The following is a 13,083-nucleotide window of genomic DNA, read 5'->3' on the forward strand; positions in this document are numbered from 1 at the left end:
GCATTGACCTTGTTGTTTATAAGCAACACTCTTATGTTGTGCAAAAAAATAAAGTAATAAACACACAGCAAATGCTGACTACTGATACAACAAGTTAAAATATTTTTTGCCAAAAGAACTGCACAACATAATTCAAATTTTGGACTTAAATTATTTTTTCTTTGGCGTCTTCGATGAAAACAAAATGTGACGTGTAATAGCATTGGGTTAATTAAGATAACTACTACATGAAGTGCAATAAACAAACTCATTTTAAAGAATCCAGATTAGCTCGGGCCATTTGCAACCGTTAACAACAGTTGACATCTTATCAGAAAATGTAATAAGGATATCTGATTGTGCTTAACAACAGGCGTTAATCATTAATATGGTTTCTGCCTGGTTGTGTGCAACGTGTTTAAAGTATTCTCTGACTCCGCTGTAACTTGTACAACATGTTTGAGATAAAGAAATGTGAACAGATGGAAAGTGGAAGTTGTAAAGCTTGTGTTAATTAAGAGTGTGGAAAAACAAAGTTGTAAATGCTACGCCCTCTCAGTACTCCATGGTAGGTCTGCAGATCGACACGGCTTTGGTTCTTTACATCAACTTCTGCTTCTTGGACTAATTGTCTCGTTCTTTGGGTCTATTGAAACCCCATGTGTGACGTCACTCAGGAGTCAAACATTAATATTAAGAGTTGACGGTTCAAACAGAATCAGAGGGGGAGACATACCTGACAACCCGATAATCAGCTGACCCCTGATTGCGACTGACATTAATGGAAACGGACTGACCTACAGGGATAAAAAAAAAGGGATGTAAATCTAATTAATTCAAATGATTTTGATATATTTATCTACAAAACAAATGAAGAAATCATTGCTGATAAAGGCAACAAAAGTAATGTCCTTCCCTGCAATCTGTATGTTTGTTTCTTCTTCTTCAGTACTAAATGCAGCTGCCTTTACTTTGCAGGATGTATAACAACAGTTTGGCCACTTATTCTTCACTACACTGATCCTGAAACTTTTCTCCTCTTGCTAAAACCTCTCTCTGTGCTCTTAGTAGATAAGCCAAAAAAAGTATGCAAGCTTACATAAACATGTGACTGAATATATTTTGTAATCTTGCTTTTGACACAGGTGAAATGGGACAAACTGAATATTTTCCTGAATGCTAAATATTTTAGAAGTAGGACTTTTGGACACAACCAGGGAACTCATAATATTCATATTTAAAAAAAAAACAAACCCTCCACAAATAAGAAGCACACATTGTTCCTGAGACTTGTAACATTAAGGTCAGAAAATCCAGAGGGGATGAACTGTGTCGCTGTAATGACGTTTTTTTTTTTTCTTCTTTTATATCACTTTCCCCAGAAGAAATGGACATTTCATTTTAGTTCCCTTTGTGTCCAGCTGGGTCCCTGCCCGGCTCTTTCTTCTGGAGAGATGGCTGACCTACATGCCGTGCTGGAAAGACAAATTTATGCTGGCTCTGGAAATTTAGGCAAAACTTGAATCAGAGCAGCACTTTTTTTTTTTTTTTTTTACAACTTTTAAAACTGTGTACGTCTTCTCAGCACAGTGGCCACACCTGACACCTCCGCACATACTGTTACATCATGGAGGAAATCTGAGTGTATCCAGACCTACAGTATAATCTTACAGTTTACAAAAGGTGCACACACGTGTACATTCAAACGCAACATGTGAGGCAGAGAAGCCTCCAGTTTATCCACCCGTCAATCGAGCCCACCTCCTGCATTTTTAAACCATTCAGACAGACAGGCAGTCAGTCAGACAGGCAGGCGGTCTTTCATAAGCTGAGTGCAGACAGTAAGAGTTGTGTGAGATGAGGTTATAAGTGGAGCAGCCTTCACTGTCTTACCCGCCTGCCACTCTGAACCATAATTAGTATATTAAACACTTCAAAAGGTGTTAAAGAAGTACGGTCCCTTAGAACATTTCAAAAGTCTGCTAAACAATTTAAAATACACATTTTCTCCTTTCCACTTACTTTATTTGTTTTTTGTAAGCCTTAAATTACTCAGATTTAAATGGAAATGACTGTATTTTGAAACCTGGGTCCATGTATACTTTGAGACTTTTACTAATGACTAACACATGCAAACGTTTTTGAAACAGAACCAGTAGATCACTGCAGACCTGGAACTACAACACAGGCTGCAACATCGTCCTTTGGGGGGAATTGCACCTGATCAAAGTGCATCCTCTAAAAGTGGCTCAGGTTGTTCTAATAATCTGACAGCATTACAGAAAGGATCCCGACAGAGATCGAGCTTTTTGACATAGAGGACAGTTTTACTTTCCAGACTTTGGAGATGCTTGATCTCCCAGCGGCATCCTTCAGTGAAGTTGGTTGAAATGTTTTGTCTCCCACTAGTATTTGAAATGGTTAACTTGGATCCAATAAAAAACAAGATAACACAAGATAATCTAACCAATCATGTCAGCACTAAACCAGCAGCTGCTGTGTTCTGCCAAAGGGGAAATTAAAGATTTTGTCAGTGGAGTTTGGTGGCTTTGAAGAGAGATGCATAACAGCTGTTTGAGTATAACCTCATCGAAAGGTTTATCTTTGTTGGGATCTTTTCTGTAAAGTTGTCAGACATTTAGAATAACAATCTGAGTTTATCAGGGTCCAAATCAAAACTTTAAATGGATGAACTTTGATCAGGTACAGTTCTTCTCCAACTGAAGCAATCTACTGAATAAAATACAAAATGAGACCCCAAGATATGAAAAATACAAGACCATTGTTTTTGCACAACATACGAGAATAGCTGCAGATAAATGATTATTTCACGTGGGAGCAGTTTGAAACATTTTTAAAGGGCAGCAGAACCTTTTTTTAAACGTATCTTTAAGCCCGTAAATAAATTAAATTAACCTTTAAACGCAGAATATTTAATATAAATTATAGAATAAATATATTTAATCACCAAAAAACGAAATTTTCAGGAAAGACAAACGTGATGAAAATGGCTTCAGAGTCCCAGTCGCTCCGGTTCCGGTTCCATCCGACCACCAAACCATGACGTCGTCCTCCACACCCGAAACACACCTTTTACCTTACAGGTTGTTTTTGAGAGGCTGCTCGGTCGGCGCGTGGCTCCATCGCCGGTTGGTTTCCAGAGAGCGCTCGCGCTTGTCAACGTCAACCAAACACAACGACCACCACAGGCACTTCCGGTCATTGCTTTCACATTAACAACGACACGTTACTGATCATGTACGATTTAAAAAACTATTTCTGAGGCTATTTCTTACGTCTCATGTCATCTCCCCTGTCGAGTTGAACATGAAGAAGATTAATCTTGTGGATTATGCAACAGTTTGACACAATAAATGAAAAGTATATTATAGTTATAAATAAAAATATAAAGTTAAAAGTGGTGCAAACATTAAATAAAACACAAGGCCTCCTATTAAAGAAATGTTACTCTGTAGAAGCCAATATAAGTCAGTAGTGCGATATTTAAAAGCAGAAATATTTAACACATTTTTTTAATGACAGGCTTCAGTGTCATTTTTAAATGGTGTTTTTGTTTGGGGGGAAAGATGTAATTATTATTTTTTTTAAATAGTTGAGAGTTGTCTAGAGGTGTTGACCACTTGATGGCAGCAACAGGTTGCATGATAAAGGAAGTATAAAAAAAAAATACGCTGTGAATGAGATTGAAGTAAATCTCTGATGTGTTCCTTTCGAAAGGGAGTGATTGAAAAATAGGATGCTAACTTACTTAAAGAACATATAGTGCTTTGACTTTGAAAGGCAAACCGCCCCGTTTCCGGTGTTGCCCGTGGTAACTACCGCTGGTTTCACACAGCTGGAGCGCATCTCCTGCCTGTGGAATATAAACGGTCGTTTTGAAAAGAGAGAGGACACAGACAGCAGCTCTGCGGAGCTCCAGTCTCCTTTTTCCAGACACGTCCGTTCACCATGGGGACTCAAAGTGACAAACCGGGTCCGGTTAAACCGTTTGGGGGAGCCGTTCAGTGACAGCAGCTGTTGTTTGACTGACAGACAGACCGGTGAGACGTGACGGACAGGTAAACCGTTTCAAATCAATGGCCTGGGGAACATGGTGTCACGTTAAGTATTTATTTCGGACTTTGCGTCGTTGAGGCTGAAGCATGGGGCGGTTATAGCCGGTAGAAGACCGGAGAGGCTTTGCGTCTGGTTTTGCGTGCGCTCCGTCCCCTCCGGTGGACACAACCGAAGACACCGGAGACACGGACGGAGACCGTGTGTCGGCTAGTTCGGCGGAGACATGGCAGCGGCTATCGCCAGCGGGTTGATCCGGCAGAAGCGGCAGGCGAGGGAGCAACACGCCCACCGACCGACGACCCACCGGCGGAGGAAGAGCCCGGGCAAAAAGCAGGGGTTGTGCAACGGGAACCTGGTCGACATCTTCTCCAAAGTCCGGATATTTGGCTTGAAGAAGAGGAGGCTACGGAGGCAAGGTGTGCAGGGGGAACGGGGGGGTGGGGGGGGGGGGGGGGGGGGGGGGGGGGGGGGGGGGGGGGGGGGTACACAGACAGACGAAAATGTATTGAAATGCATGCATATTCGCGCGCTTCCACACTCATACCACGCACAAACATGCACATAAACATGCACACAAACATGCACACACACCCCAATCATGCATAAACACACTGTCTCTCTCCCTCTTTTTTCCCCTCTCTCTCTCTCCTCTGGGGTGACACACACACACACACACACACACACACACACACTCACTGTCATGTCTTGTAGTGCCCTATGGTTCAGTAGTTTCCAACTACATTTATTATTGAAGCCACAGATTAGTCTGTCTAGCCTCTCTCTCTCTCTCTCTGTCTCTCTATGCATCTCTGCCTCGCTCGCTCATTTCCACCTCATGATTTAAAAAGCACCAGCAACCTCAGGAAGCCAGGAACAAAAGTAACACCTCCCCTTTAATTTGACCCCAAGGATTTTTTTTTTTTTAAAACATTTGATGAATCTAAATTCGCTCTTTTTTTTTTTTTTGTACATTTGGAAGTGAATGCAGATGAATGAGTGTTGTGATTGTGTGCCGTGGTAAGTAAGCGTTCAATAGCAGAGGCGATAAGTGACGCTGTAATCAATTGATTGTGCGAGAAACCAGCAGGTGATGGTGTGTGTGTGGAGAGAGAGAGAGGGATGAAGGAGAGAGGAAGGCAGGAAATGAAAAGGAGAGAGGAGGGCGTGACGGAGGAGGAGAACGTGAGGAGTCATGTTGATGGGGATTGGTTTTCACCAGTTTGGTCTGGTGAGTGCCGGGGGGGATCCGAGGGCCCGTTTCCAGCCCTCAATCCCTTCTCCTTCCTCCCCATTCTTTCCTTTCCTTCCCTTTGTCACCTCCTCTCCTCTCATTTTTCTCCCATTTTCAAGCTTTATTTTCCTCCTCTCCTCCCTCGTTGCCTTTCAGCCTTCAGTCCTTCAGGATGAAAAAGGCAAACATCCACCTCTCTTCTCTCCATCTTTCCTTCTCTTTCCTTTTTAGCACGTCGTCTCCTATATCCTCTGTTTGCTCCTACACTCTTCCTTTTACCCCCTCACCTTTCCTACTGGCTTGGTCCCTTGGTTGTCCTCCATTTTCTCCTTTTTCCTTGCTTTACATTTTGATCCACCTTCAGCAGCTCGTACACTTTCTATTCTCTTACAGTCACCATTCTCCCTTCATGTTCCTCCCGTCCTCCAGCTTCATTTACTCCTGGTCCTTCCTTGTTTCCTTCCTCCTTCTCCTCCCTTGCCTTCCCTCGCACATCACCCTCACCCTTCATATTTCTGCACGCTTTAAGATGCTTCATCTTCCATCTGTCTGTCATCCAATCCCCCCTTCCTGCCTTAGGCCGTCTGTATCCCTCCTAACAACCTTCCCTTCTTTCCTTTTTTGTCAAGACAAGCCTCTTATCTCCTTTCCTTATTTCCTCCAATCCTCATTAGTCCGCCTGTTTTTTGTCACCCTGCTCCCTCGCCTTCTCCATTTCACCTCTTTCCTACAGCTTCCTCCCCTTTCCTCTCCACCTTTCCTTATTTCCTTTCTCACCTTTTCTCTGTTGCATCCTGTTCCCTAAAGTATCACCTTCAGTTTCTCTCCATTTATCTCCTGCCTCCCTCTTAAACTGCTTTAACCTCTTCTCCTCCTCCTCTCCTTCTTTGCCACCTTCCCATCTCTTTCTTCTTCCACCCTCCTCCTCCTCACCCTAATCTCCTTTCCCTATCTTAGATCTCCTCCTCCCCTCCTTCTAGCCTTGTTGCCTCCTTTCCTATTTGACAACAAAAGCCTCCTTTCATCTCCTCTCCTTGTGTTCCTCCTCTCCTTTGATGGCCTCATTAGTTTCTTCTCTCCTCATCTCTCCTTCTTTGTCACCTTCTTTTCCTTCATGCTTTCTCCACACCTCCCACCTTTTCTCCTTTTCTCTTCTTCTCGCCTCCCTCCATCTTTCTTCATCTCTCTTCTCACCGCTTTGTCTTTTTTGCATCCTCTTTTCTTCTCCATTATTTTCCTTAGCATATCTTCTATTTCTTCTTTGTTTTTAAAGCTTCATTTTGATGTGTTCCCTCTCTTACTGCCACCTCCTCTCCTCTTTCATAGCTTCAGTTCCTCCACCTTCTGCTCCTCCTCCTCCTCTAAGCTTTTCCTCCTTTGTCATCTTTCTTTCTTAACTTCCTCTTACCTGCTTTTTATCTTCCTCCTCATGTCATTTATTTTAACGCCCTTCCTTCTCTCCTCCCATTATCTAGATGTTTTCATCCTTCCTTTCTTTCCCTTTCTCATTTTTTGTCACCTTCCTCTATTACCTAACCACTCCTCCTCCTCCTCCTCCTCAGCTAATCATTCTATCACCTTTCCTCCTCTTCATCCTAATCCTCCATTTCAACCTTACATCTTTTCATTCTGCCATCCCCCTTTTCTTTATTTAAAAGGAACAGACGACAACGGCCTCTTTTCCTTCTCTTTATTCCTCACCATTCCCATTATGATCTCCTCTACTTGTCGTCCTCTCCAACTACTCCTTCCTTCTTTCTTTAGATCCCTTCATCCCTCTTTCATTCTAAATCCCTTCTTTCCTTTTTGGGGGGGAGAATAGACAACACAAATGAATCTCATTTCCTCCCTTTGCTACCTTACTTGCATCTTCCACTCCATATAGAAAATCTGTGGTTCCTTTACATTTTGTTCCACCTTTCTCCCTTACCTGTCACCTCCTCCTCCTCCTCCTCCTCCTCCTCCTCCTCCTCCTCCTCAACTCAGTCATAATCGTCTGTGCATACCTCACTTCATCGTATCATCTCTCCTCTCCTTTCCTTTTGTCACCTCCTCCCGCCACCATCCTTTGTTTACTTCTCTCCACCCAAGCCCCCCCCACATACCCTTTCATCCCTTCTTCCAGCTTAACTTTCCTCCCCTCCTCCCTACACCTCCTCCCTACACCTCCTTCCTTCTGCCACTTCTTCCCCTGTGTTCCCAGCTGTGAGAACTGTTGGTGAAAGCTTGGCAACGACCTACTCTGTGCTCGTTGTGTGTCAGTGTGTGTGTGAAAGATTTGCCAACATGCCCTACAGTCTTCCAGAGGTTTTGTGAAGGAGAGACTCAGGCTGATCTGAATTCATCATAACTCCATCAAAGATGTGGTTCAATACCGCTCACATTTGCATGCTAGACTGAGACTGACATCGAGGGCATATCGGTTCTTATTAAAAATGTGATCTCAGTCTGCTTCTGATTTGATGGAGGCTGCTCTGAGAGTTAATTGCAGTGATGCAGGAGGACTTCACTTAACAGCCATTCATGGGAATTAGACGATTAGATCCTGTAGGTGGCTTCAGTCACCTGCAGTGAAACAGGCTGCAGTGGCTGCAAAATAACTTTTAAGGGCGAACTTGACCTTGATTGGGAAAAAAGGCAACGCTTCAAAATTGTGTACATCATTTTTTCTGAGTGAATGAACTACGCATCCCACAATCCATTGCGATTCCAATGAGACCCAACAAATGATAGTTTAGTGCGTATGTAGTTTTGCATATTGTTTCTGTATAGTGTGCTAAACTTTCATTAACTTCAGCAATTGGAGCCGACAGCTGAAGTTATCAGGGGAGGTAAACATTTCCATTGTTACAGCGCGCTCCACCAATCAGAGACGTGGCTGTGACACTCTAGGATTGTGGATATTGTAGTTCTTTTCACCGACATCCAGACTAAAACTTGTTTTTCTCAAAATTGATGTTGACATCCTACAAACTTGTGTCTTCTACATCGTTTCGCATTCAGTCAGCTCGTGGTCAGTCTACCTCGGATGGTTCTGACATCATGGCTGATAATCAAATCTGCTGTGAAGAAAATGAACAGGATTTTTTTACTTCAGGATCCACGCTGTTGAGCTCTATTGGCAGGCAGTTTGAATGACAATCTAAGCCTGTTAGTGACAACAAAAAATACCTTTAGGTGCACATTTTCCTGACAGCCCGTCTCGAACCTACCGGCTGGAGAAATTCCAAAACCTTTCTGTACGTGTTGGTCATTTAGACGCCAAAATATGTCAAATTAGTCCCCATGTTTAAAGATATCTGAATAAACCCTCCGTCTGATTGTGACATGACAGCATTTCTCTGCCAAAGAAAATCTCAGCCACAAAATATAGACCTTTGAAGGCTGTGATAAGAAAATAAATCAGAGAAAATTCCCATTGGCTGAGTCACAACACCAGCTAAGAAACATGTTTTGATCTTAAACGCTGCCACTGAAAAGCACCTATCAGACAGCGTGTAAAGCCAACAGGAAGACGGGATACGTAGAGGTCAAATCAGCAACACTTAGGAAACAAAGCTATCCATGTAATGTTTTACAAATCAGACAAAATTCAAATGACCTGACAGGTTCTACTGAAAAGATCAGAGTGAATCAGTGATGTTCTCTGCACCTTCCTCTGTTTGTGCGTCACACAGAAAAGGACGGATAGCTTGAGCTGTGGTTGATTTCAGTGAGTCTGCATGTGTGCTGGTTCTGCTCTGACGGACGGATGCTGGGCAGGTGAAACTGTTATTTTGAATAAGAGAGGAGCAGAAATATCACAGCTGTCAGTCGGAATGATTTTTACTTAATGCTAGAAAATACAGACTGTACTGTTCTTGCAGAAGAGGAAAAAAAAGAGCAGTGCTGTTTCAGGGAAGAGGACTCTGTGATGGTTTTTCCAAATGATAAATATGTAGATTTTTTTTCAATGAAGCAGTATTTCCAAAGCCTGTAGAGATTTCTGAAATCACCCCTTTGGGTAATTGTTTAAATATTTAAGTTCCCAGCCTGTTGGTTTGGTCCGTTCCTGCTCTTTTGCAGCCTTATAGACATGACAATAATCAGAGATTCACGATGCAGATGTAGACGATTGATGCATGGATGCGGGGACAAAGGTTATAAAAAAAAAAGCATCGGCCAACCGCCAATCTTGGTTGTGTTTTGCGCACCGTCGAGTGTTTGTTCATCCTACATGGTGGTGAGTTAACTAAAGTAATGCAGGCAAATAGAGGGACAGAGCAAAACCTAAATGCTGACTTCATGAGCAGAGCAAGGCGGTCCTGCATGCTCAGACCACCGGGCCCCCCGCTGCTCCTCGTGTCATCCTGAGATAGGAAAGTATCCTTTGTCCGTGATTATCACAACACCGTAATAAGTCCGTCCAATTGAGTTAACGACTCTTAAGAGACACACCTTTAAACGGCTCCAAAAGCGTGCATTGCTTAGATTTTAATAGATGGCAAAAGGAGGCTGTGTATTCGACTACCTTGGATAACTAACTGTTGCAGCCGCATTTGTAACATCAGCCAGGAAAAACTGTGCAGAAAAAATCAGAACCCGCTTTTACCAGCAAACCTTTTCTCCAAGCGCCTTGGGGCTCGTAAACCTCGATGATGTGGTGTCAGTTCCAGGAAGGCTTTTGTTTGTGAAAAGGTGGTGGGAGGCTTTTTAAGTACCTTTAAGTGGCGCTAACGAGGAACACGAGATTGACTTCTGGGAAAAGTGCTGTGGCCAAAGAGCGAGCTGATCCACAAGGCCGATTTGTTGATTTGTTGTGTCTCACCTTAAGACATGGTCTGTAACTGTGTGTAGTGAGCAGGAGGATAAGATTATAGGTGTGCCAAAGTAAGGATTTAAGGATCTGTGCTCCTTACCTCGATAGGAACCGACCGCTCATTTTTTAGGCAACTTTGACCGGCTAGTTAGATATTACTAAAATACAGAGTGAAATTATATTTAAACTACCAATTATGTGATGGCAGGGAATAACACAGGACTTACTTCCAGCAGCTGCCCTCTGGGCTCGAAAATGACTGGATAGAAATTCAGCGATATGAAAAGGGGGTTTCCTCTCTGCTCAGAAATCCAAAGCCAATATTTTTCACATTAGACCGAGAGCCGGCGATGATTGCTTTTCAGTGAGAGTCGAGCTTTTAGACTCTGTTTGTCTATATGTTGAAACTTTGATGGACTGGCTATCTATACAGGGTGATCCCTCGCCTTTCTGTCGATGCATTCTAATAAGCCAGCATAGAAAATCAATAGTTGTCATCAGTGTTTGCAGGAATGTATCCATGTCGACGTAATAAAGACAAGAAGGTGCAGACTTTAAATGATCTGAATTTAATCTCTCAGTTCGGATGAATTCCTGTTAAATGAGATAATTAAAAGAACATTTTAGACATGAAGGATGTTTACTGTAGCTGAATGTAACAGAGTTTATATTTGAACTAGAAAGCCTCTCCTTCTCTGCTCTGTGAGTGTGTCTCTAATCACTAATCACTGTGATGTTAATGAGGATGAAATGGGTTGTATTCTGTTGCTGCCGTTTGGTGTGTGTGTGTATTTGTGTGTGTTCAAGGAAAAAAAAAGGAGAGGCAGAGAGAGAGGGACTTTAGCTTGTGTGAGACACCCATGTTGATATTTTATCCCGTGTTAAACACCGTATTTAGACTCAGACTGAGGCGAATTAGCAGACAATACGACCTGTCAAATCAGCTCAGCGGTGTGACAGGCTGACTGATTGAATCAGATCACATTATGGTGGAAATACAGCTTAGTGTGTGTGTGTGTGTGTGTGTATTTGTGTGTGTGTGTGTGGTTCTGTGAGGATGGGGGAATACCCTTTCACTGGAACAGTCTGGAATCACGAGGCTGTTGCTGTGGCAACCGCGAGAATGGGAATTTCCCTAGTAACAGACGGGACGTTGGCGGTGCTGGGAAGAGTGGGAATGCACATCCACTTGACGAATGCGGGAACGTCGCAGTGGGAAGCGTCAGGTCGGACTATGAATTGAGGGATAAGTGGACGAGAGGAGGATGAATAGGAGCTTAAATTGATGACGAGGTGAGGCCGAGTGGATGCAGCAGGATGGTCCCCCGAGCAGCGTCTATTCATCTGTCACAGCAGGGATTTACACAAACACCAACAATGACACTTTTATAGAGCTGAAAATTTCAGTTATTTTCCTTATCCTCTAATCTGCAGATAATCTCCAATATTAACTGTTTCATCTTTTAAAAGGCAAAAATGACTTAAGAGCTGCTCATCACCATTTCCTAGAGCTTAAAATGAAGTTTTCCTTTTGCTTCTTTTGACCAACCAAACAGTCCAAGACTTTTTATTCACGCTCACCAATGATGAAGAAGAAGAGATAACTCTTGAGTTACTTTCAACACTTTGAGGGATATAAATGTTTTTCTAAATTATACCGCCTGGAAAATTCCCATCAGCTGAGTCACAATGCCAGGTGCAGCGACTGAAAAGCACCTGCAGTGATACGTCAGAAAGCTTTACAGCCGAGGTATTAAGCCACAATCCTTTTGATACCTACGGGTCGAATATAGGCACAGTAAATATTTAAAAACACATTTAACGCTCTGTTTTATTCATCAACACGTCTAAAGAAATATAAAGTATGTATAAGTATCTATGGAGAGACATGTTAGAGACAATCACAGCCACAAAGTATTGGCTTCTGGCAGCTTTGATGAGAAAATAAATCATCAGAAAATTCCCCATCTGCTGAGTCACGACACCGGCGAGGAAAGGTACTCTGATATTGCATGCCGCCACAGAGAGCGCCTGCTGTAATATGAGACGAGTCTAAAACCAACAGAAAGACGGAGGAGTGAAGAGAGGGTCTTACTCAGGAACATTTAAGAAACACAAAAACATTTTGTGTTTTTACAAATCGGAGTGAATAAGTGATGTTCTCGGCACCTTCCTCTGTTTGTGCATCACATGAAAAAGGACAGAAAGATTGAGCTGTGGTTGATTTCAGTGAGCCTGCAATTCGCAGCTTGTGTGCTGGTTTCTGCTCTGTTCTGACGGACGGATGCCGGGCAGGTGAACTGTTATTTTGAATCCGAGAGCAGCAGAAATATCACAGCTGTCACTCGGAATGATATTTGAGGAAATGCATGAAAATACAGACCGTACAGTTCTGTGTTTGGATTGAAAAGGACAAGACGACAGGAGGGATGTTTGTGCGGAACTTAAAGAAATCCAAACATAAATTATTGTGCTGGCATTTCTATGTCACAGAATATGAGAAATCACAGTTACTCATACAAGTTCACAGACATACAGGCATGCAAGTAGGAGAAAAGGAACAATGTGTTTACTGTATTAACAGTAGATAATGTTGATGCACAGTAAAAAGTAGCTTGCCACAAGTAAAGAATATAAATATATGTGGCTGTGAGCAATTAATTATTTGGAGAAAACAGACAAATCTACACCCCCATGTAGCTCTAATGGTGTTATCCTCTTGCTTGACCGTGAGACGTGCAGTCGACTGAGGCTCGAATCATCGAGTACAAATTCTTCCATTCTAACTTGTCAGTTGTATTTTCTTGTTTCCTCCATGACGGTAAACTAGGACGTCATTTTGGGCTTTGGGAAACACAGATTATCCGTCTTATTTGCAGATCAACCAGCTGAGAAAATGATCTACAAAGAAAGATTAGTTGCAGCCTGAAACAAGACGTCCAGCAGCTTAAAAAGTCTCTTATTTTCACTTTCAGGTTGTCATTAGGGATTCCACCTT

General features: G+C 42.6%; 1 protein-coding gene across 2 annotated transcripts in view; it reads left to right on the forward strand.

Annotated features, from left to right (window-relative positions):
• LOC132959673 (fibroblast growth factor 14-like) overlaps nt 1–13,083 on the forward strand; it is a 50,415-nt gene that overhangs the window by 19,895 nt on the left and 17,437 nt on the right. Inside the window, exon 1 of one of the 2 annotated variants that reach the window (XM_061032865.1) lies at nt 3,856–4,472. The exons of the other annotated variant lie outside the window; for it this stretch is intronic. Coding sequence (XP_060888848.1) covers nt 4,280–4,472 — 193 coding nt within the window. The 5' untranslated portion in view covers nt 3,856–4,279. Of the gene's footprint in view, nt 1–3,855; nt 4,473–13,083 lie in introns of those variants that run through there. 2 annotated transcript variants of the gene reach the window in all.

Source organism: Labrus mixtus, chromosome 24, assembly GCF_963584025.1.
Source record: "Labrus mixtus chromosome 24, fLabMix1.1, whole genome shotgun sequence".
NCBI classification, from domain to species: Eukaryota; Metazoa; Chordata; class Actinopteri; order Labriformes; family Labridae; genus Labrus; species Labrus mixtus.